The following is a 22038-nucleotide window of genomic DNA, read 5'->3' on the forward strand; positions in this document are numbered from 1 at the left end:
TTAGCATACTTTGGGATTCAAATACTACTATACAGAAAAAACAGTAACAGAAGGGCATATTCTGCATTTGTTGGTGCCCTGAAGTAGAAAAGGGTATGTAAATGGAGAATTTAAGTAACTACTTAAGTAAATTAAATTTTTTCATGTTTTATCAGTTTGTGACAATGTACTAGAAGTTGAAAAGCAGGTAGACAATGAAATAAGCAAGAGAAGGCAGAAGCAGGCTCCAGTGGTTAATATAAGAACAGGGAATTATTCAGATTTCAGATCTAATTACTGTAGACCTGTGACATTATTATTTTACTCAAATGGACATTTAAAATGCAAAAAGTGTTGAATCAGGGAGTAAAGTTGGCACAGAAGGCAATTATTGGTCTCACAAGGTCAGTAAGAAGTCTGAAGAAGGCTGGGTTTTAGATGAACCAACAGCTTCCATGTTAAGGGAGATTCTTCCATACTGGCTAGTTTAGTTTAACTCTTGCATGGGTTTTTTTTCTTGAATATGAATCCATTATTGCAAATTAATTTAGTCCATTTTAATTTAAAACATGTTAAAAATTACATATTAATATAAAAGTGTACTAATTAGAACCCATGGATTAGAGAATTATTGGTTTGGGATTTGTGTCTCACCTTAACTAAAATTAAAACTAATTTATAGATTAATAAATAAAGGTTGGATAGGATGGGAGTTTATTTCAAACCCACTGCCAGCTTCAACATGTGAAAAATTATAAGGCATTCAAGGTTCTTTCTTGAGTTGGTGTATTCACAAAAATATACATACAAAACTTCAGTTTAGTGCTATTTTTTTAAGACTTAAATAAGGAAAGTATGTTTTTTATGTAGTGCAGATTTTCTTAAATATAAACAAAAAGTGCTTTTTATGATTAGGCAATGGTGATGCTTCTGTTATCTGATTGGTACCTAATGCTTTTTTAGCTGGTTGTACTTGGATAATAAAACCTAGGCTAAAAAACTAAAACCCAAACAAAACACTGATGTGGTTAGTTATAGTTCTATGCAATAAAATAATAATAAAGTGGCTAAATGCACTGTGGCAATCCAGACCAGTGGTGATTTTTATTTGCTTTGTAGCCTCATCTTTCTTACTCAATGGCAAATTTAACTAATCTCTTCTTACGTCTCTTTATGTGCATCTGCCCACCAGGTGCCAACGTGCAGAAGGGAAAGCATTTGCAAACTCCACTCCATGCTGCTGCCCAGCATTCTAGTACAGAGATTGTAAACTTACTCCTTGAATTTGGGGCAGACATAAATGCCAAAAATTCAGATTTTGAGAGGCCTGTTGATTTAGCTGCCCCAAGCAGTTTAGTGGAGAGACTGCTGCTCTTCCATGAAGGTAAGTTTTAGATGTTTATATTTGAAACTGCAACTTGTGTTATCAAAATAACCAAACCTACCTAGAAAAACACCCAATTTAACAGTCAAAAAAACCCATGTTATAGAAGGTAACACTAGGCTGTATGAAATGATTATATGAGCATTCAGGTAATTTCCTTTCTAATTATAAACATACTCAGCAATATTTAGCCTCAGGCCAGAGCCCATTGACCAAGCAGCATCAGAATTTATACAAGCTGAAAAAGTATCATCATATGTTTATTGGGTGTTTACTTAAGTAGATATTTAAGCTACATTTTTATTGGTTTTTACAGACCTTTTTGAAAAGAAACAGAGTATTTAAATTTCAGGTTAAAAATATATTTCATTTTGTTCAGCTGTCATAATATTTTAAATATGTATTTTATGTGCATATAAAGAAAATTATTTTGATTATGGGCAAAAAAAAAAGAGTAAGAATTTTAATTTTCTAAATTTTCTTTACAAAATTTTCAAAATCTGAGAAACAGAAGACTAAAGAGTCTATAGTTCCTCAAACCTCTTAAAGGTCTATCTGCCTTGTCAAGAGAGAATATTGCAAAGGGAACTGGACTTGTTCAGACTGAACTATGTATAATGTAAAAATTAGCCACAAGAGAATGCAACTATTTCAATAACCATGGGCGTCTCTAGAGGTGAACTGACAAGTAACACTGATTCATGTTTACCTCCAAAAAAAACCCACCCTGTAGTCTGAATGCTGCTAACAAAACAGCTCTAAAAACTATATGTTTTCACAAGTTTACCAAGACTAGTAATGTTTTTAAAAGTTAGAGCAAAGAAAAATATTACATTGCATGAAACATATCCAGGTTTATTGTCCAGAGAAAATAGCGTTTTTAAGGAATGGGGGCAGAATGATAAAGACATTATGATTAAGTAGTAAGACCACTAAATATGGTCCAAGATCTTGGGGTATTTTTCCTGCTTATTCTTGTTGCAGTGATGCATTGGTAGTGCAGCTAGTAGTGCTGTAGCAGGTATGGAACCTGTGCTGTGAATTAAAAAAACCAAAACAACAAGTCTGCAGTTTTCAAAAGTTATTGACATCAGATATTTTCTGGGAACTGGTTTTTAATTTAAAAAAACCTGACCTTGTCTTGCTTTCTTTACTATTTCCCTAACTATTTATTAAGGTTTAAGCAGCCCCAGTCTTTGTCTTTGAAGGGAGAAAGACAGTGAAGGAAACGGAATGAAGAAAAAGGTCAAATTTGCAAAATATGAACTTTTTTTAGAAACGTATTATTGTGTGAGGCAGTTGTAAAACAAAGTGCTGGCTTTTATAATTGTACAATTAAACTTCTTTCTCTATTTGCAGCCACACCATCTTCTCTTTGTCAGCTCTGCCGACTATGTATCCGAAATTACATAGGAAGAGCTAGACTGCATCTTGTTCCACAACTCCAGTTGCCAACAATACTTAAGAATTTCTTACAGTATAGATAACATAGTAATTAATTGTTAGAAACTTAAATATAGCAAGTACATTTTTTTTCTGTTTATTGTACATTTTATCTAAAGAACTGCTGGGCGGAAAAAAAAAAGCCTTTTTGCATATTGCTTAAAAAAATGGTATCTTTGACACCTGGTGTTGAAAATGTAATAGTTATTGGGAGCCATTCAGCAACTAGTGCCAAGGTGCTAATCCAGCTGAATTGAATAAGTGTGCTGATACTCTGGGACGTGATTGTATAACTTTATCTTAACCCTTTATAGCTTTAGTGCTGTTAACTTCAATTGTGTTTATGTTTTTAAAATCTGTTGGACACACCTCAACCACAAAGAGTTTCTTCATTATTATTTGTTAAGTTTGTCCATTTAGAGTCAATATTTTATGTATTTTCAAATCTCTGTTGTTTGTGTACCTAAAAATACTTGGTCATGGGTGCACTATATGCATTGATAAAAATAAAACAATTAAACATCAATTCCTTTTCTTTTTCTTTTTCTAGACAGTTCATTAATCACAGTGAGAAACTTCCTCTACTCTTCCTCACTGCCTGTGCTGTGGATTGTAATTAAACTGATGTTAACATAACTTCAGTTTTTTATAGAATTCTGTTTACTGGTACAATTAGGAACTTCTCAAAATCCTTAATACAGAGATACTTTTGGTATCCTCTTATAAAAAAGAATTTTATGGGCACTTCAATTATCTTTTCATAACAGTGCTGTATCACAAGAATTTAATGGCCATATTAAATAATTACTTGCCTCAGAGAAAGATATATTTTAATATGTAGTGTCTGTGAGATTTCTGAAGGCATATAGTGGAGATGCGGGTACTGAATCTTCAAGCTCAAATTCAGGAGGTGAATACAAGGTTTCAAAAATGTCAGTTTTCTGTATCAAGATGGGTACAGCTCATGAAAGGACATTACTTCTCTTACTACATGTTATGTAAACATTTTCCCAGCTCCAAAAATCCTATTGCAATTTCCCAGAATACTCCAGCAGGCATTTCTGTGAAAAGGTATTGTTCAACTCTAGCCAGAGATAGAATGGTGACACCCCCAAGGGACATTAGAAAACCCTGAGGCTTTGCTCATGCCCTTGAATTTTTGATGATTGTGATCTGAATAGATTAAAATGCAGGACTCCTCCTTTCCCTCTTCTCATTTGCTGTTCTTTTGAGAACAGATTACTTTCTCAGTGACTGATGCTCAGTTCCTGCAAACCAAAGCACAGGACATCTGAAAACTTGCCATTTGCCCTTGGTGATTCACCCTCTTCCATTCCTTTTCAGTGACTCCTTTCAGTATTTATGTTTCTACTGGAAAGATGATAAGTGAGGAACTAACTATAGAGGAAGCTTTCACAAAGAGGAATGCTTACTCAGTTGCTAAATAATATGCTCCTAATAAAAATGTAGCTGTCTTGACACTGTTAAATAACCTTGATTTGCTTCTGTTTACTGCAAAAGCTCTAGTTAGGGGGCTTTTCTGGAGTCCTTGGAAAGTCAAATGCAGATATGAGGAGCTGCTTAGGAGTCCATCATGTTCTGAGTCTGTACTGGGGTGTGTGTAGTGGTTTTTATTTTCATCCAGAAAGTAGCAATTTGTGGTTTTAGGTACAACACCATTACTGTGTATTACTGCCACAAATAAGCCAACTTTGAAGTGCCAAGCCAACCACAGCACTGCTGAACTTCTCCACGTAGAATGAGCTCATTTAGAACCTCACCTTCAGGTGTACATACATTGCTTTTCAAGCTTGATTCAGACAAAGTGGCAAAAAAGCTCTCATGTTCTAGACACCTGTATCAGATTGGAGCAAACAGCTATTCTGCAAAACACCTATTTGGAACACAACTAGATAAGGTTAGAAGTTTTGCTGAGAGTAACACCAGAGACCTCATTGAAAATAGGTGTGTTCATGCTCTTGTGGCATTTGCAAAATTTCTTCCCACCATTCTCCATGATCCCTGCCACCATCCAAAGAGTGAACAAAGACCATCTTGGTAGCTTACAGGTATTTGGTAGTATTTTTGTGTGTAATTATACAGAATAGGGCACTAGTCAGAAGAAACTGGCTTTTGGTAATACCATTACTTCGATCTCAGGCAAGAAGCACTTTTCAACATAAACTTCCACCTTTTGCTAAGAGATAATTGTGTGAAAATTGAGTTAATTTTGGCAAGCTGAGCTGAGTTGGATTGGGCATTGCTTCTGTTACTATGTGACAGGGACAAACAAATGAGGGAATGGATGTTGTTGGCCTGGCAGGACTATGCACTGGGACATGTCTCTGGCAGATCAGAGCCCTGTGCTACTTTCACATAACAAAAACACAGGGCAATGAAATACGTGGTGTTAGTGCTTGGTAAAATCCCTTCCAGAAATGATCCCTTGTTTAGCCAGAAATTACAGATTTGTTGCTGTTCTCATGTTGTCAGGGCCCTATTCAATGTGGCTTGGATGGGTTGAATTCTTAGTATGAAATAAATGTTATGTATTAAAATGTTAGAAACAGGATCTGAGGTAAACAGTGACCCAGGTCAGAGCACTGTTTAAGCGCCCTATTACAATAAAGCTCTTACTTACAGAACTTTTATACCAGTTAAAAAGTGTTCTAAGGCATTTTCAGAGAAAAATAAAAAAAAATATATTCCAGAGACCCACAGGAGGCACTGCACTGGTGGGTGAGAAAGCACGTGGAATGCAAGGTTCTCCCTGTGCTTCTCCTGGGCCTCCCTGGGGCTGTGGGCTGCTCGGCTCTGGCCATGGCCAGGGCAGCATCACTGGCCCAGCCTGGCGGGAGCCCTGAGCAGGGTGGAATAGACAGGACATCATTCCACACATCATGGCTTTAAAGTGCCAAATCTCCCATCTCAGACTGCAGCTGCCAGTGAAGCTGTCTCTGAAGATAATAAACGTGTCAGTACTGTTGGGACAGATTATTTCCAAAAAACAATAGATTTGATTTTGCACGGATGTTGAACATAACAGAGATTTAATAGTAATTGGAAAGCACTAGCTGTGTAGCTTCGTATGTTTTTTCATTTAAATGGAAATATGACTTTCACAGAGGAGTCAAACAGTCTTTTGAAGACAAAGTATTCTTTAATATTAAGGGGGAGATATCTATATTTGACTTGCTATACTAGACAATGAAGCTACACGTTAGCAAACAATCTGAAATTATTTTTGAAACTGATGAAGCAGTTGACAGTTGCAACCACAGCTGTAACAGCAGACACAATTACAACCTTTTCTGCATATTGCCCTCACTCACCACTGTACAAACAACTTCAAGGAAAATACAACCTCGTGTTATTCACAAAGACTGTTACCTGATGGATCCCCAATATAAAAAATGCCCTTTGACTTAATTTTTGTATTTTAGCAAGGAATGAATTCCTAACTCTCACTCTGTAATTTAGAGGGAGTAGATTTGCCCAAGATTCCATGTTAAGTCATAATTTATGTGCAACACATTGATGCAGTTATTCTACATATTCAATATATTTTAACTGTGAAATATTAATAAAAATTTTTATGATACAACAAAAGATTTTAAATATAGTAGAATGGCAGTTGAGTTAATACTTCAGATCCCAGTCCTCAGTCATAGGGCTTCATGATCAATTCTTTTTTTTGCTCTCCACCTCGGTATATAGAACTTTTATATACGAGGTTGTAAGATTTATGTGCTAAAAGACAGATAGTCTTTCATTTCACAGAAGCAAGATCAGATACTGACTGATGGAAAATTCTTTCAAAAACTATGAATTTTAACTTCTGAAACTGAATTCTTCTTCTGCAAGTACCATGGAGTAAACAAAGGAAAAATATTTTCAGAGAATACTTGCAGGAAGTAAAAGATTTGTTTCCAGCACCCATGCATAAAAATGGGGGTTTTAGGGTACAAAACAGCTGTGTTCCTCCACCCAATATATTCTTACACCAGAAACCCCGTAATAATACTCTAGAACATTGACAGAGGATTTTAAAGAGGGAGGGCAAAAAATCCAACCCAGGATTTTATTTTATTTCTAATCTTCATCCCAACATTCCAGCATGGTGGCATCGTTATTTCTATAGTTAAATAAGGGCAAGGCTTGCCTCTAAATTGAGGCTTTTTTGATAGGATCTACTAAATAGAGACCCAATACTATTTCCAGTTTTAGAACAGTCGCTTTAGAAATAATTCTGCCATTTTTTGATTGTAACCTCTTTATATTTAATGTAACTATCAGGAATTTAAATAAATTTCAAAATTTATTTTAAAGTAGCAGCAAAAAAACCCAGATGAAATAGATTTCTGCTTATGTACTAAGCTAACAAAAGCTTAGCTTATTAAGCTAACAAAAAGTATTGCAACCAAGGCATCTTTTCTAAAAGTGAGCAATTCTGCTTATAAGAATTATTAATAAGAATAATGAGTATAATATTTGCCTTATAATAAATTCCATACTATACATAGCTTTAAATATTTTTAGTATTCTATTGCCATAACTGCTTTTCCATTTGAGTGCAGATGTAGTAAATAAAAATATAAATGCACAAGTACTTAATTCTGGTCTGTCATATTATATGCATGTTTATAACTAATACAAAATGTAAAGAGAAAACAAGCTTTCGAAATGTACATAGCATAGTTAAATAACTTCAATAAATATGCTGCTTGTTCTATACAAAGCCTTTGTTAAAAAAAACAAGAAAATTTATAAAGAGTTTTAGCCTTCAGTGAAAGCATAACGGAGAATGTTGCCAAATATGATCCTATTAGAAAATACAATTTTGTAATCTAGATAATCTAAATAAATAAATAAAAAATAGATAATCTAAAGAAAACATAGATAATCTACACAAAACATAAGTGACCTTCTATTTGTACTGCTATTAAAGCACAATAACAAGTGGATGAAAAAAACACCTACTCTTGAAATTTTACTTTTGCTATAGAACCCTGTGTGTAAAAATTAGTTCAAATTATAAAGGGGGACAGTGTGAAACAGCCAAAATATTCCAGTCATTCTAAAAAAAGTTTGGAGTTGCTGTCAATAAAGTAATTTTTTCTATGATTATATATTTGGAAGGGTGTTTATGGGTTTCACAGTTTATTATCAATATTTTGGTAATATGTAGATAGTTGCTTACTTTACAAAGCATCTATTCACACAAAGTTGACAAAAATAATTGTCTGATGACAATATTCTTACAAAAAAAAATGACATGGCTATATATGAAATTAGGACTTTTTCTTTGGATTATCAAATAACTCTTTTCTTTGGATTCTCAACAAACATTTGTATAGAAATCCTTTTGTTCTCATGTTAAAATTTTCAAAGTTCAAGTAATTGACCTGCAGGAGGAATCAACTACCACCTCTCTGTCCTTTGACAATCAAGGTTAAATCAGCATTAACTCCCAGAGTGTTATTTTAAGCACTATAAAGTACAGAGGAAACACCTCATCAAAATGGGTTAAGTCGTATCCCTGTTCCTAATGGTGAAAAAGGATTCACTTTGGCCCACATCAAAGCATCATTCAGTGAAATAGTAGATTTTCCATCTTCGAGGAAGAACACAGGACCCTGTGAAGCAAAAATGTTTGGGAAGGAAGAGAAAATGAAATTATATACAGATTGTGTAAAGGCCACAACAAAAAGCATATTTTATCTCAGAAGAACATAAATGCCTTGTTTAGACCTATCCACTATGTTCTTACAGATATTTTTCCCCACTCACTTAGAACTCTGATAACAGCGACACGTTATGAATTGAGGGCACTTATGTTCCCAAATCTGTCAAGCCAACCTTTCACAATATTGAAATTTTTAGTTTGATGTGTTTTATTGTTATTTTATATATGCTTGTCAATTATTCCAGAGTTAAATTTAGCTTGAATTAGAAACTGAGGTAACAAGCATTTTTCTTCAGAATACTGTCCCTATTTCATCATGCATATGATTATTATTTCTGCTGATCCTTGCTTTTCCTATCCACAAAAATCCTCGTGATATAATGTCTCCATGAATTGTTTGAAAAGAGAGTCTACATGCAGTCTACAGAATAATTTGAATTATTCACTGTGAAAAGGACAAAGTACTCATTCATGTGATGGAAAAAGAGCTATTTCCAATTTATTAATTTGACAAAATGTGCTCTGAAAGCTGCATTTCAATTTCAGTGCTTTCTTAAAGAATTATGCTTTCCAAACTTGCTACATAAAACTTGTAAACCCATACAAGTAGGCTGCCCTGCTTTAGTATTAACTGATTTTGATTGTTGAGCTGATCTGCATGCCCAAAGACACCACTCCTAATGTATGCTAATCCAGAAATACGGATCCTGTAGATGAGAAGCTGGTGACACCATATTTGCTATTCTTGTTGAATGGACCCTAACACTGGCAGCTTTACATGTCTGTTAGAAAATGTTGAGAGTACAGCCATGGACAGAGACTACTCATCTATTCTGGAAGTGTTGAGAGCAAGTTATTTTAGATTGACGGTGAGCGGTTGAGAATTTTTTTACCTCAAAAATCCCACTAAATCCCACTTTGTAAACTCTAATTTTCATCAGAAAACTATCCATCCCTCTTAGTCTCTAAACCACCCTGTTACTCTTTGGGCTGACATCTTACGCTGGACAGAGGAAACAGATTCGGCATCACCTAGGAAAGTAAATTCGTACTGAGGCATTGTCTGGAGTCAGGACTAGTGTTTTCAAAATCTTTCAATTTTCTCTTTATTAAAATAACAAGATATGCTAAATAGGTGTTATAAGGACTAATGTGTATTAATCACAAAACTCAATGTGAGTGATGAATAAATATATTTGAATATTTAGTCTTCTAATGTCTGGATTTAATTAGTCATGAATCCAAGTTTTATAGTATGCATTTCCATAGAGATAAAAACCAAAACGAGAAAAATATTAGTATGTGGTTGAAGACAAATAATCTCCTGGTTTTTATTCTAGCTGTGGTGAGGGATTAGCCAAAAGATAAATGCGCTTTAGATACAACGTTTGGCAAAGGAAATCTTTAATGTGTAAATTAAAAGGTTTAGGATTTTGGAAATGACAATTATTTGATTGGAGAATTCTTTATACAGTCTTTCTTATATAGCAGATGTCACTTCCTGTCAATTTAAGTCTGCTTCTGTGATAACAGGGTAAACCTTTTTCCAGCCAAATGGTGGGAGAGACCTTTGATTTATGGCAACCTCCCAAGTAGTCAGTGCTATCAGCAAGAAAGAGCACTTCAGCTCTCTGAAAGCATACCTGGATCTTCAGCCCTGTCAAACAGGAGGTGTGAACATCTGAATGACTGGGAAGATTTGATCCAGTGACACAGTCTGGCCCAACCATTCCCTTCAGAGGCTCCCCCTGAATTCGTGAGACAAGTACTGAGTACAGGGCTCTCTGTGATTCAGAGGGCGGGGTGCATGGCAACTCATCCGTGGGCCTAGGAACATAAAAGAAATTTGGTTTTCAACTTGGCTTCCTAATTTGTGTGAGAGGTTAAGATCTGCAAAGCAGTTACATTCAGACTTTACAAAGGGAATAAATTTACAGCTAAACAGTTAAATACTACTAGTCTCACTCATGGTAATTTTATACTTTTCCACCTACTTGTTTAATTGTGTGCAAGCTCTCCATGCATCTAATTCCTCAGAAAGCTGTTCAATTTTCAAAGGTACAGATACTTCCCGTCTTTTTAAAAGCTGACTGAAAAGGAATGCAAGTAATTAAAGTCCTAATTAATCCCAATAATGACAATTTTCTTAGAAACAAGACATGATAGACAGTAGTAAAATAAAACTATTTCCGATTGGATATGGAATAACTATGGAAATAAATTGATCCTTCACAATATACACTATATTAAGCTTCAGTAATACTCATACAAGTTATGGAAGTATAGCTTTATATTTAAATTTTATTTTAATTATCCCTATTTGCACTTTATTTCATTTGATGTATTTTTTTAACTTGAGGCCACTCTATATTTCAAGGCTATATGTGGTTTTATTTCTTAATATTGTCAACTTTACTAAAATTAAGGATCCCTTTTGCCTGCACATACAGTATATGGTAAAAATGCAATTAGAGAAACATGGTTCAACACATACATTGGGACAGCCTTGTTTCACTTGCAGAAAGCAGTTTCAAAGCCCTTGCAGCGGGTGCATTTTTTTATTTGTCAAAACATAATATAGGTGGCAGCTACTACCTGACCTAACTTTGCCATCTTTCATTTGTTTTAGGATGCCTTAAAAATGTCCTGCTTAAGCATATAAATTGTCCACCTTAAGCAGGCAAGTGTCCAGTTTAAGATGGACCATAAACTAAAAACAAGTGAGTCTTGAAGATATTGGGCAATCCAAGAACAAAGCTTTGAGCGGTGTTGTTTTGTGGTTCTTTACATAATAAATAATTGAAAGCTTTACAGCCATAAGTAAAAGTATCACAAACTGAGTCTCAAAGACTGCTTGTTCCTAGTCTAATAATATCCATATCAGAATAGCCCTTCTGTAAAAGCTTGTATTTGATCTTGTTATTTCTTTAGGTTCAGAAAAGAAAAAACCAAACCAACAACAAACAAATGCTCCTTTTCCTTTTCTCCAATCCTCTCACCAAGTTTCAGACATGAGGATAGCTAAGAGGAAAGACATGTTTTCATTTTTTTGGGATGTGATGTGAAGAAGTGGGATGTATGGCATATGTCATAATAAAGACTGAGATTACTCAGAGTTAATGAAAACACAGTATTACCTTGTATACTCATAGAGTGCAGGTACAATGCTGTTGTACTCTCTTCTGATAGCAAGTAAAGCACCAATGTAACCACACAAAATCAGTAACTCATTCCGAAACCTATAAATGAACAAGTATCAATCATGAAAAACAACAAGCATTTGGAAAAACATTAAACAAACTCATATTCATGTTATAATTTTAAAACATTATTTATCCATCCACCTTTCGTGGAGAATATATGTTCACTGATTATGCTTACTTTCTGTGTCATGGACTTGTTTAAACAGACTGCATCTGCTTCATATTGGTTTCCATCATTAAATTTTACATGACATTTATGACACAATTTTTAAGCACAATTAAATAGAATTACACAAACAACATCACTCAGACCTTTTAATGTGATAGAATGTAAATGTAAATAAATGTAAATAAAACTGCCCCAAATATTAGTGTAGATTTCAGTTTCACCAAGTTTCCCCAACTTTTTTCTCCTTTTTGTTCTTCACACATATACTCGTGTAGGCACCTAGGCCTAGATGCAACCATCCATCATAAAGGTGAACCAGTGCTATCCATCTATTTTAGAGTTAATTCTGAGTTAATTCTGACAGCTCAACATTCCTTAAGGCTTTGATATCAAAGCCCACATGATTTGTGATACCACTTCAGCAAACTGAAACCAGAGCTGATCAAGGTGAAGCTCCTCACATAAGACCAATATTGATTCACAGATTGTAAATGCTCCACAGAGAAAGCAGCAATAAAATATCTTTCTTTTTTTTCTTGCTAAACCTTCATAGTTTGGGAGAGTGCACATTCTGTTCTCCAGACTGGAAAAAAGCATGCTTGCTGGATTTTTTTTTTTGTGTCCCTCCTCTGTTAAACAAAAAAATGATACTAACAGTGTGCACCTATATATATACAATCTGAAAGATTCCTTTAAGGAAAGTACCACTTTTCTAAGTCAGGGAAAATATACTCACTCACTACACTTAGGCAACATTAACTGCTCAGTCCGTATGTAACTTAAAAGATCAAGATATGGAAAGATTGAATCTAAAGTCCAATCTGAGCCACCGAGTTGTTCTGTTGAAAAAAAAAAAGAAAAATATAAGGCAAGTTATACAGATAACTTTTGCTTTAAAAGTGTTCTTCATCCAACTATGTACCTTTCACATACTGAATGCCAACAGGAAGAGCCTTTTCAGGTTCTGTGCTTAACAGATAGTACTTCATTGTTTCAAATACATCCCCATCCGCCTGAATTGTCTCTGCCACTTGCATACATTCTTCCACATCAGGAAGATTACACTGGAAAACAAACATTTTGCCAGAAAATTACTGAAGTGTTCAAACACTTTTCTACGATGCAGAGAACTACTGATGTTTGCACACAACAAGAAAAAATTCTCTCTGAAGGAGTCATTGAAAGACATACCTGCATATATTGCGCATTAAGAAAGTCATCTAGACCAGAGCAGTACTGGGAAAGGCTCTGTAACTTTAATTTAAGCAGTACCAGTTTTCATTGCTAATGTTTTTGTGAAGCTTTTACTACTGTTTAATAAACATGCAGTCTGAGTCACACCCTAAGGGAGAGCAACCAAAGCAGACCCTTCTGCTGCTGAAGAGGAAAGGGGACATTTATGGACATAACAGGCGTAAAATATAAAACAATTTAGACTACAGAAAGTTGATCTGCCAAAACATGATTAGGCTGCATATCTAGTAGGTTATAAATTGTACTGACAGGTAATTCTGAAGATCATAACTACTTCAGAAAGTAACATGTGTCAGGGAAAGAGTGCACTAAAGGATAGAAATTAAGAACTAAATATATTGTACAGTACTGAAGATAAAGTCAACTAAGATTAATAGAGGAGAAAAGAATATGTTACATATAAGATGTGAAAGTCAAATTCATCTTATGGTTTTATATGGCCTTATGTTTTTTGAAATTAGTAAATGAATCAATACAAAACCTTATTAGAGTCAGGTAAATTTTTTTACATTGTACCTTTTCATGCAGGTCATTTATTTCTGCTGTGCATCCAGGATAAAAAGCACATAGTTTCACTAACTGCAGTTTATTATCAGGAATCATCATAAGAAGATCAACTGCTAAATCCCTGCACAAACAAAAGATGACATATAGTTACTCTTGATGGTTTTTAATAGAAGGAAGCTATTTTCCCTTTACATTCCTAATAAAAGGAGAGTTTGCTGAAAAAATACTATTTCCAGAGAAGTGCAGAAGCAAGCTCAGTATCTAAGAATATTTTTGTTCAATAAATGAGGCTTAATTATTTATCTTATTGGGAAGGTCATTCATTAATGTTCTGTTGCTTCAGTTGGTTGAATTAAACAGTTGTGCAATTCTTAAGCCTCAGAACCATCTCAAAGTGAAATGGAAGTATATGTGAGCAGGGATGGGAAAGGAGAATAGGAACCCTCCAATCTGAGATAAGAAAAGATGATAATGTGGTTCTGTGTCATGAAGCCATCCTCAAAATTCCAGGCTTCTAAAGCTTCATGACATCAACATAGGACATCTCTCGGTCATCCAGAATGGACTGGTGCTCATGCGACATAGAAATAGAGAGATTATACGGGGAAAAAAATGTGATACCTATTTTTATCCTTCTCAAAGGAATACTGATTGAATAAACTGACATTTCTTACATTTTCCTAAACTTTTTACCATTTGTTACCCTATCCTTCACACAACAAACAGATAAAGGGAACGTATAATATTAGGAAATTATTTGGAAATTGTTCTGTTTAAGTTTTAAGAACTGGTTATTCTCTGACTCTTCTATTCAAGCAGACATCATTTCTCCTGTGAACCTCAAGACTGACTTGCCCCTTTGTAAGGCAAAAAATCCTACTGATTACCTCTGGATTTTCAGAATGTGGTCCTTAGCTTAAAAATGGTCAAGTAAGCTATTATCCAATATTTGCAACTGATTTCTATCTCACTTTCAAGTGTTAATAGCAATTAAAAATTAGGACACTTAGAGAAATTTGAAAAGCTTGTGACTTTATTAAGGGAAAAAATAAACTTTCTCCAAAAAAAGCAAAATACCTGTATCCAAGTGATGGGAAGCTAAAAGGAAGACATTGAAACAGTATTGAAAAAAATTTTGCATGCATTTACATAGAAAATATCTGATAGAAAATAATTAAACTACAGCAGCAAATCTATGGGTCAGGGCAACTGACTTCAACAGCAAAAAAAATAGCTTTCTATTTTATGCCTTTTGATAACATAAAGAAACTCATGCCAAAAGATCTTTAGAAAATATGTGATAGCATTACTGTGCAACAGCTAATTTTCCAAGTTACAGAAACATTCTTCCAGAATCTAGGATATTTCACAAGTTCTTAAGCTATATTCAAGATCACTTACTTATATGTACTAATCTTCATAAGCAATTTAAACATTTTTTAAGTGATTAGAAATTTTCTTGTCAAAAAACTGAAATCCAATATTCATTTGAAAAAAGTAATTAAAAGAAGATAATGGCCTACAAATTGTGCTACGTGGAATGATTTTTAAGAATCCAGAGATTCTAAGAAACTGGAATGATTTCTAAGAATTAAACTGAAAACACTGTTGGTATAAAGACCAAAACAAGGTGGCTGAGTTTGCATATGCAGAATTCAGTATCTCAGGCAAAATATGACTAGCTTTTTGAACAGCAGAAAGTTACTTCTGACAATATTTAGGTGTTAAATACTAACAAAAATGTTTCCTTAAACATTCACAGATTTTCTCAAGGCTTTAGATTTGGGAAAGTGCATAAATGTTTAGGGGGTTTTTTGGTGATTTTTTTTTGCTTGATTTTATATTTTAGAGCATTTCTAAAAACAACCAGCCAAAACTCAAGAAACATTCCACCATTCAGTAACTGATTGCTTTATTAATTCATCAGGATCCTTCTGGTATTCCTTTTGCTGTCTACAACAAAGTGTTTCACTACAGTGAAATGTTTCCAACTGATGGATATCCCTAACCATAACAACCAGTAAATTTAAGAAGGGAGCCCTTCAAATATCAGAGACCCTTGAACTCCACCTTCCCTATACATGATCTTATGAGTGCAGTTAACCAAGGGGATTATGCTGTGTGAAAATCCCTTTATTACAAAACAAAGAGATTCATTAATCTCTGATCTTTTCCTACAGAATATAAAAAATATGCTGAAAGGCTGAAAATCAGAATCCAGGATTGCAAGGTATTCAGCACAGTGTGTGAAACCCATTTAAAAGTCCAGATATATACTTGGGCAATATGCAGTACATCACTTTAAAATTTTATCACGTACAGACTTTATTACCATGTAGACTTCAGTGTATACACATGCTATAAGTTTATAGCACCTTTATGGACATAAACATAGATGCCATACAATTATAAGCAGTAATTACAGCCCTGAGATCAGAACAAGCTTTTGCTATGAACTGGAAAAAATATGCACTGTTTCTTTAACTCCAGTACTTCCTATTGGAGGCTACATAAAAATCACCCTTAACAATGAAAGAGCTTCAGAAACCTTAAAAGCTGCAGATGGAGTTGCCAAAACAACCCTATTAAGACTGGTGCAATGCAGACATGCTAAACCACTGCAAAATGAAAGCAGAAAGTCACCAGGTTCTTATTTTATCTTTTTCTAGAATGCTTCATTGTCTAATGAAAGCTAAATATTCTAATGTTCTAATCTCCTCTCTAATGTAGAGGAGTTCCACTATGTTTCTCTCAGACTACCTCTAAATACATTAGCAAATACTAACTGTAGAAGAAAAACTGATCTTTAACAGTTTAAGTACATACTTTTTGTGAAATGTTAATTACAAACCAGTTATACAGCTGCCAAATACACCTTAGAAAGGTTTTCTGCTTTTTCATTGTTAGACAGAAAAACAAGAAGCTGATTTTTTCAAAGTAAAACCACTACAATGAGGAAAAGAAAATTTGCCACAGAAGGCTTCCCCTATATGCAAGAGAGAAGTTACTCCTGCGGAACTAAATAGCATTCTTGTTTCATCCTTAAATCATTGCATGAGTCTTGTGTTCCTAATACCAATAGAAGATAACTCCTCAGACTCATAGTTTTATATTTTTCAATCAAGTACTTAAAAATCACTTCACATATCCTACTTGAGCTGTTCCTTTTGACTTTTTAACTCAGTTCCAGCCTTACTTTTTTTGAAGCAGTTCTTTTTACTCAGTAAAAACTAGGACTTCATAAGCTACCTATTGCCCAAGTATCTAGGGTGTTTTTTTCAGTGGGTTTCATACTTTGACAATGACTCCTTTCTCATTTACAATGCATACAGAATATATTTTGAGATTAAAGCAGAATATTTGCATACCCTGTACTTCAAAGGTCTAATACAGCAATCCTTATTCAAGCAGCAATTTTTATTCTCCTTTCCCATTGTGGTTTGATCTCTACAAAAGTTTCACAATGACGCAACTTGATTGCTTTGTCAGGCAGAAAATTTTAAAAAATCTTCTTTGGATTAAGAAATTCTTACCATGTTATTACTGCCATACATTTTCTTGCTAGTAATTCTAGGGCATAATGTGTTGCTGGTGCTGCACTTTCTCCTAAGACAGTACCCACACTGATTGCCAGCTCCAGTTCATTTCCACGAATCAGGTTTGCCATCGCAAGCTTGCTCAATGAAAAAATTATATCATTAAAGGACAGAAGCAGTTTTGGCCATTCATCATGTTGAGCATATGACATTCACTTACGACACTTTTTACAGAAGGACAAAATATGCAATAGTTAAACCCAATTTTATATATTTTGGGTCTCTCGAATGAGTAAATAATTGTGCACCATTTGTTAATGTGCTTTTAAACAACCAAACAGATTTCCTTTAGCAGTATCTTCCTTTATTCAACTGAAGAGATCACATAAATACAATACCTAAAATGCATGCTAGGAATTTGATCTAATCTCAAGGACACTAGCATTCAGAGTTTATATTTCCCCCTTTCTTTCAATAAAAGGAGACTCAAAACCCCCAGAAAACAGGAAGGATTGTCCTGTTCTTACTCTCTCTGAGCACAGTTACTGATAGGCATAGCAGAATGTCAAACCCTATGAGATTACACAACAACTTCAAATATGCCTGTTTAGAAATATCGGAATTTACTGATTCTCAATTTCTCTTTGGGAAGAAATTATATTTTTTGGGGGGATAGAGGAGGAAAAACGTGTTAAGCTAACAACAAAATCCAGCTAAAATGAGGAAAAGAAACAATTTGTAAAACTGCAAGCAAATAAAAAACATAATAAAATGTTTCCTACATGTCAGTTCTATTTCTTGTACTGAGGCGTGGGGTTTTCTTTTCCTATTTACTTCTTCATTTAGACTGCAAATTCTTCAAGGTGGATGATTGCACCTTCTTTAGCACAATAACTTCCAGTTTTGAATGGGTATTTTGGGTCACCATAAACAGTAACACTTAGATGTATATATCCAAGGTACTTAAGTATCTTACCTTGTCTAATATAACAAGATATTATAAATAAAATTCAGCAGCAACATGCTACCTTCTGTGCATGAGAGAGACCTTGAATTTAACAGAATCAAGGGAGTTCTGCTACTAACTTTAATACTATAACTATCTAACTTTGCATAAGTATAGAAAAATCAAATGCCAAATACCATTTTAGAATATGATACATACATTTTAAAACATGTGTAGAGATGTAAAAAGGAAGTAAATATCGGCTTTTTCATTGTTAAAGAAAAAAAAATTACCTCTATATTTTCAACAGCCAAATGACAACATGCTGCAAGCACTGCACGGCCATCCTGGAAATACCAATCTGCCAGTTCTTTACTGACCTTCTGCAGAAGACTGAAAGAACAAAAAGGAAATTCCACAAGGTCACTTTAAGGTTGGAGTACCTTGGGTCTTAATTTATGTAATTCACCACATTTGCTTCTGTACCCTAAAAGTTGCTATATTTGGCTCACAGATAATGACACTACTAGCTTGAAAAATGCAATCTGTTTGAGGTTCATTCACTGCTTATGTTGGTACATACTAAGGTGGGTCAGTTTCCCAAAGTTTATATCAGTAGGAAATGTCTCTTCAGATTGACAGAAGGAAAATCAAATACCTGGATATCCAATCTGTACCTGTAAACTCTGCACTAGTACTTCTCTAATTGCTCAAAAACTGCTTATGTAAATGAAGTAACTACACAGCCTCCAAACTATTTTTCTTTAACTACAACTATAACTTGATAATGTAATTCAGGTTTTTGAGTGCTGTTCTAGACAATGCAAGGTGCATATTTCGTTTTTTTTTAATGGACATGGACAATGAGAATCATAAAATGGCTCATGTTGGAAGGAACCGTAAAGATCATTCTGTTCCAAGCCCCCTGCCATGGGCAGGGATGTCTTCCCCTAGACTGGGTTACGCAGGGCCTCATCCAACCCGATCTTGAACACTTCCAGAGATGGGGCAGCCACAGCTTCTCTGGGCAACCTGTTGCAGTGCCTCAGAGTAAAGAATTTTTTCCTAATATCTAATCTAAACCTACTCTCTCAGTTTGTTTTTTATTTTACATTATCAGAACCTTCACTTATGACAAAGAGCAAAGCTTCAGGGGGAGATTGTGTGTAATAACAGGGGATCACAGATACTTGTTAATGCTAAATCTTACCAAAAGTTCTCAGTTAATACGCTATATATTTTAGTGCACAGGAATGCAACTTACATATTGAGCAAAAGAAAAGGACATTTAAAATTATAATGCACACATATGAAAAATCCATTTTGTGCCAGGAGGCACAATAGGGAAATAAGTGTAGCATCAGGTAGTTAGTAACTCCACTAACTAAGTACTACAAGATGCAATATTTTGTTGAACACTACATTGCTGATGCCAAATTAAACTACTATGCTTTATCACCGTTAATGACTTTACACTCTGTAGTAATATGAGTTTTATAGTTATAAACTAGAACAACTTACTCATTATAATCATCTGTATTGTTTCCAGCAGAATTTGAAGTTCCACTTGTTGTGGAGAGTGTCAACATCTGTATATTTCCTTCACAAGCTGCCTGGAAGTGAATAAAATGTAGATTAATTAATGCAGAATTCAAACTGAAGATGAATGAAATTTTTCAATAACAATAAAAATAATCTAAGATATATAAAAATCATTCTAAAGCCCAGTTATAAAAAGGAAAATATTTTAATGTATAAACTAATTAACTTATTCAGAGCTAAATCTTAGTCTAGTTTTATCTAGCCATAAGGAATTCTACTGAAGCAAGAGACTTCTTCCTTCCTATGCATTGGTGCAGGATTCTTCAGCATTTGGATATAATGGATGGTGAAGGCTACAACCTTGATTTTTACACCCCAAGTAGCAAGCAGCTCTGAGGGAAGGATGAAGTCCATAGATACTGCTCAGCAGGTATACCAGCAAATCTGGAAAGATTTGGCATATGGTGGCTTAAGGTGAACTTTTCTTTGTATCTTACAAGAATTTATTTCTAACATTAAATAGAAAGAGATGAGTGTGGGTTAAAATGAAATCAGTTGACAAAGTGGTGGTTGGTAAAGGGATGGACTCAGTGATCTCAGAGATCTTTTCCAACCTAATTGATTCTGTGAATTTTTTGAAATTCTTTCACATGCTTGAAGATGCAGCTGGGATAACAGCATTAAACCTCAAGGCTCAGTTACCAAGGAAGGTAAATCCTGGCATTTTGTTACTCATTATTATCTTATTAAACCTTTGAGACAGACTATTCTGTGAATTGTAGTAGCTGTGCAATACCTCTCTTACATGAAAAATTAAGATCTTTCTGGAGCTTTAACTTGCTTTAAAGTTCAAACACTACAGTTTGAACTATAGTTCAAAACACTCTAAGCATGTGTCAAAGCTACATTCTGTACATTATTTAGCTAAAACCTACAGATGATTTCTCAGTAGAAATTAATGAGAAATCAAATTCTACATGAATTTGATGTTAAGGACAATACCAGCTGCTGAAAATCAGGTTCCATTTAAATTGAAATTGAACACATTGGTTTACATTATGGTCATTTGTTGCAGTTTAGAAGAATCAGGCTTTAAATCTGTAAACGTGAGGTACCTCCTTCTTGTGATTTCTGTATAAAAACTGGTCAATACCATATGGAAGTAAAGACTAGGGCATTATTATTCAGCTATTTTGCCTTTTAAATGTTCATGTAACATTCTGACTTAAAAGCTAAGAGCTAAATACATCTCCCGCACTGGTATATATGTATAGTAATACCTGTGCAACAAGTAGAGCCTCTTTAAGCTGACCTCTTGAAGTAAAGAATGAAACCAGTTTCTTCACATCTCCAATAGCTATACAGTATGGGATGACATCATCATTTTCTTCCTGAATTAACTGATCCGCTCTCCTAATTAAACAAATTAATAAATAAACAAGAAGGAACCATATATATGAACAATCACTTAAGTCAACTACATGGTGTAGGTGTTAGATGAAACCAAATAAAGTTCACTGAAACCCATCTGCCTTTCCAGATTTACAAAGTGTGAATACTGCACTTAAAGAGTTTATAAAGTTGCAATTTATTTTCAACCCTTTGATTCTTGTACACAAGATTATTGAAATTCTCCACAGTTCTATCTCAAAGCTTACTGAACAAAAAGTAACATCACTAGAATGCTGGAACAAAAGACAACTGTATCTGGTAATAGTATCCATCCTTCCTACTTGTCTGAGTTCTGTTATGAACTGAAGCTACAATTTGCCATCATATTTTAGTTAACTTACCTTTGCATTAACTTCCTCCAATATTTCATTGATACACCAGGTGCAACTGAGAGAGCTTTGTCCCACTAGAAGAAAGTAATAATACATTTAACATGATAATTTCCATTTGAGAAGCAGCCATATTTTAAACTAGTGTAAACTAGTATTTTAAACTACTTTACTTCCATTAAAAACATATTTGTCAAAGTTAAATAAGGAATGAGTTATGGTTTAGACTGCATATGTTAAAAATAAGTGGAACAAGATTATTTTTCTGGGGACTTGTGACCCATTCATTGCTTCCCCATCTTTGCTAGGGTAGCTGGTTTTTCAGAAACTTCAATAAGTTTTTATTCTTCAATAGTGTTCTGATATTTTACCTCTCCAAGTTCTACCATTAGCTCACAATATCGCTGAATTTGTCCTAATCTTAAATGTATTTCTGCAGCTTCTTTGAGTCTTTCCTCTTTGCTGGGTGCACCAATACCACCTCCAAATTTAGACATCTTTACTGTTGTCAGTTCTTGTGCCTTGGACTGAGGGAAAGAAAAAAAAAAGATTTAGAAGTTTTCTGTGATGAAAAAAAATTTCCTTAGGAATGAACTATTGGTAAATAT

The 22038-nt window shown here is 34.4% G+C and overlaps 2 protein-coding genes across 13 annotated transcripts in view; one reads left to right on the top strand and one right to left on the bottom strand.

Annotated features, from left to right (window-relative positions):
• The window catches only part of ASB5 (ankyrin repeat and SOCS box containing 5), a 40418-nt gene extending 37086 nt beyond the window's left edge, over positions 1–3332 (top strand). For all 3 annotated transcript variants that reach the window (XM_064710626.1, XM_064710624.1, XM_064710625.1), the window contains 2 exons: positions 1172–1363; positions 2723–3332. In XM_064710626.1, the coding sequence (XP_064566696.1) occupies positions 1172–1363; positions 2723–2850 (320 nt within the window). In that variant the 3' untranslated portion in view covers positions 2851–3332. The remainder of the gene's footprint in view (positions 1–1171; positions 1364–2722) is intronic.
• Positions 3333–7111: 3779 nt separating this feature from the next.
• WDR17 (WD repeat domain 17) overlaps positions 7112–22038 on the bottom strand; it is a 53393-nt gene continuing 38466 nt past the window's right edge. For 8 of the 10 annotated variants that reach the window (XM_064710637.1, XM_064710635.1, XM_064710636.1 and 5 more), the window contains 14 exons: positions 21802–21957; positions 21443–21507; positions 20930–21062; positions 19629–19720; positions 18401–18500; positions 17159–17298; positions 14703–14723; positions 13635–13746; positions 12787–12928; positions 12601–12703; positions 11630–11731; positions 10487–10582; positions 10136–10319; positions 7112–8442 (listed from right to left, as the gene is read on the bottom strand). In XM_064710637.1, the coding sequence (XP_064566707.1) occupies positions 8323–8442; positions 10136–10319; positions 10487–10582; positions 11630–11731; positions 12601–12703; positions 12787–12928; positions 13635–13746; positions 14703–14723; positions 17159–17298; positions 18401–18500; positions 19629–19720; positions 20930–21062; positions 21443–21507; positions 21802–21957 (1566 nt within the window). In that variant the 3' untranslated portion in view covers positions 7112–8322. The remainder of the gene's footprint in view (positions 8443–10135; positions 10320–10486; positions 10583–11629; positions 11732–12600; positions 12704–12786; positions 12929–13634; positions 13747–14702; positions 14724–17158; positions 17299–18400; positions 18501–19628; positions 19721–20929; positions 21063–21442; positions 21508–21801; positions 21958–22038) is intronic. The other 2 variants (XM_064710629.1, XM_064710632.1) reach the window with 2 other exon arrangements.

The sequence above is a fragment of the Zonotrichia leucophrys genome, chromosome 4 (assembly GCF_028769735.1).
Source record: "Zonotrichia leucophrys gambelii isolate GWCS_2022_RI chromosome 4, RI_Zleu_2.0, whole genome shotgun sequence".
Lineage (NCBI taxonomy): Eukaryota > Metazoa > Chordata > Aves > Passeriformes > Passerellidae > Zonotrichia > Zonotrichia leucophrys.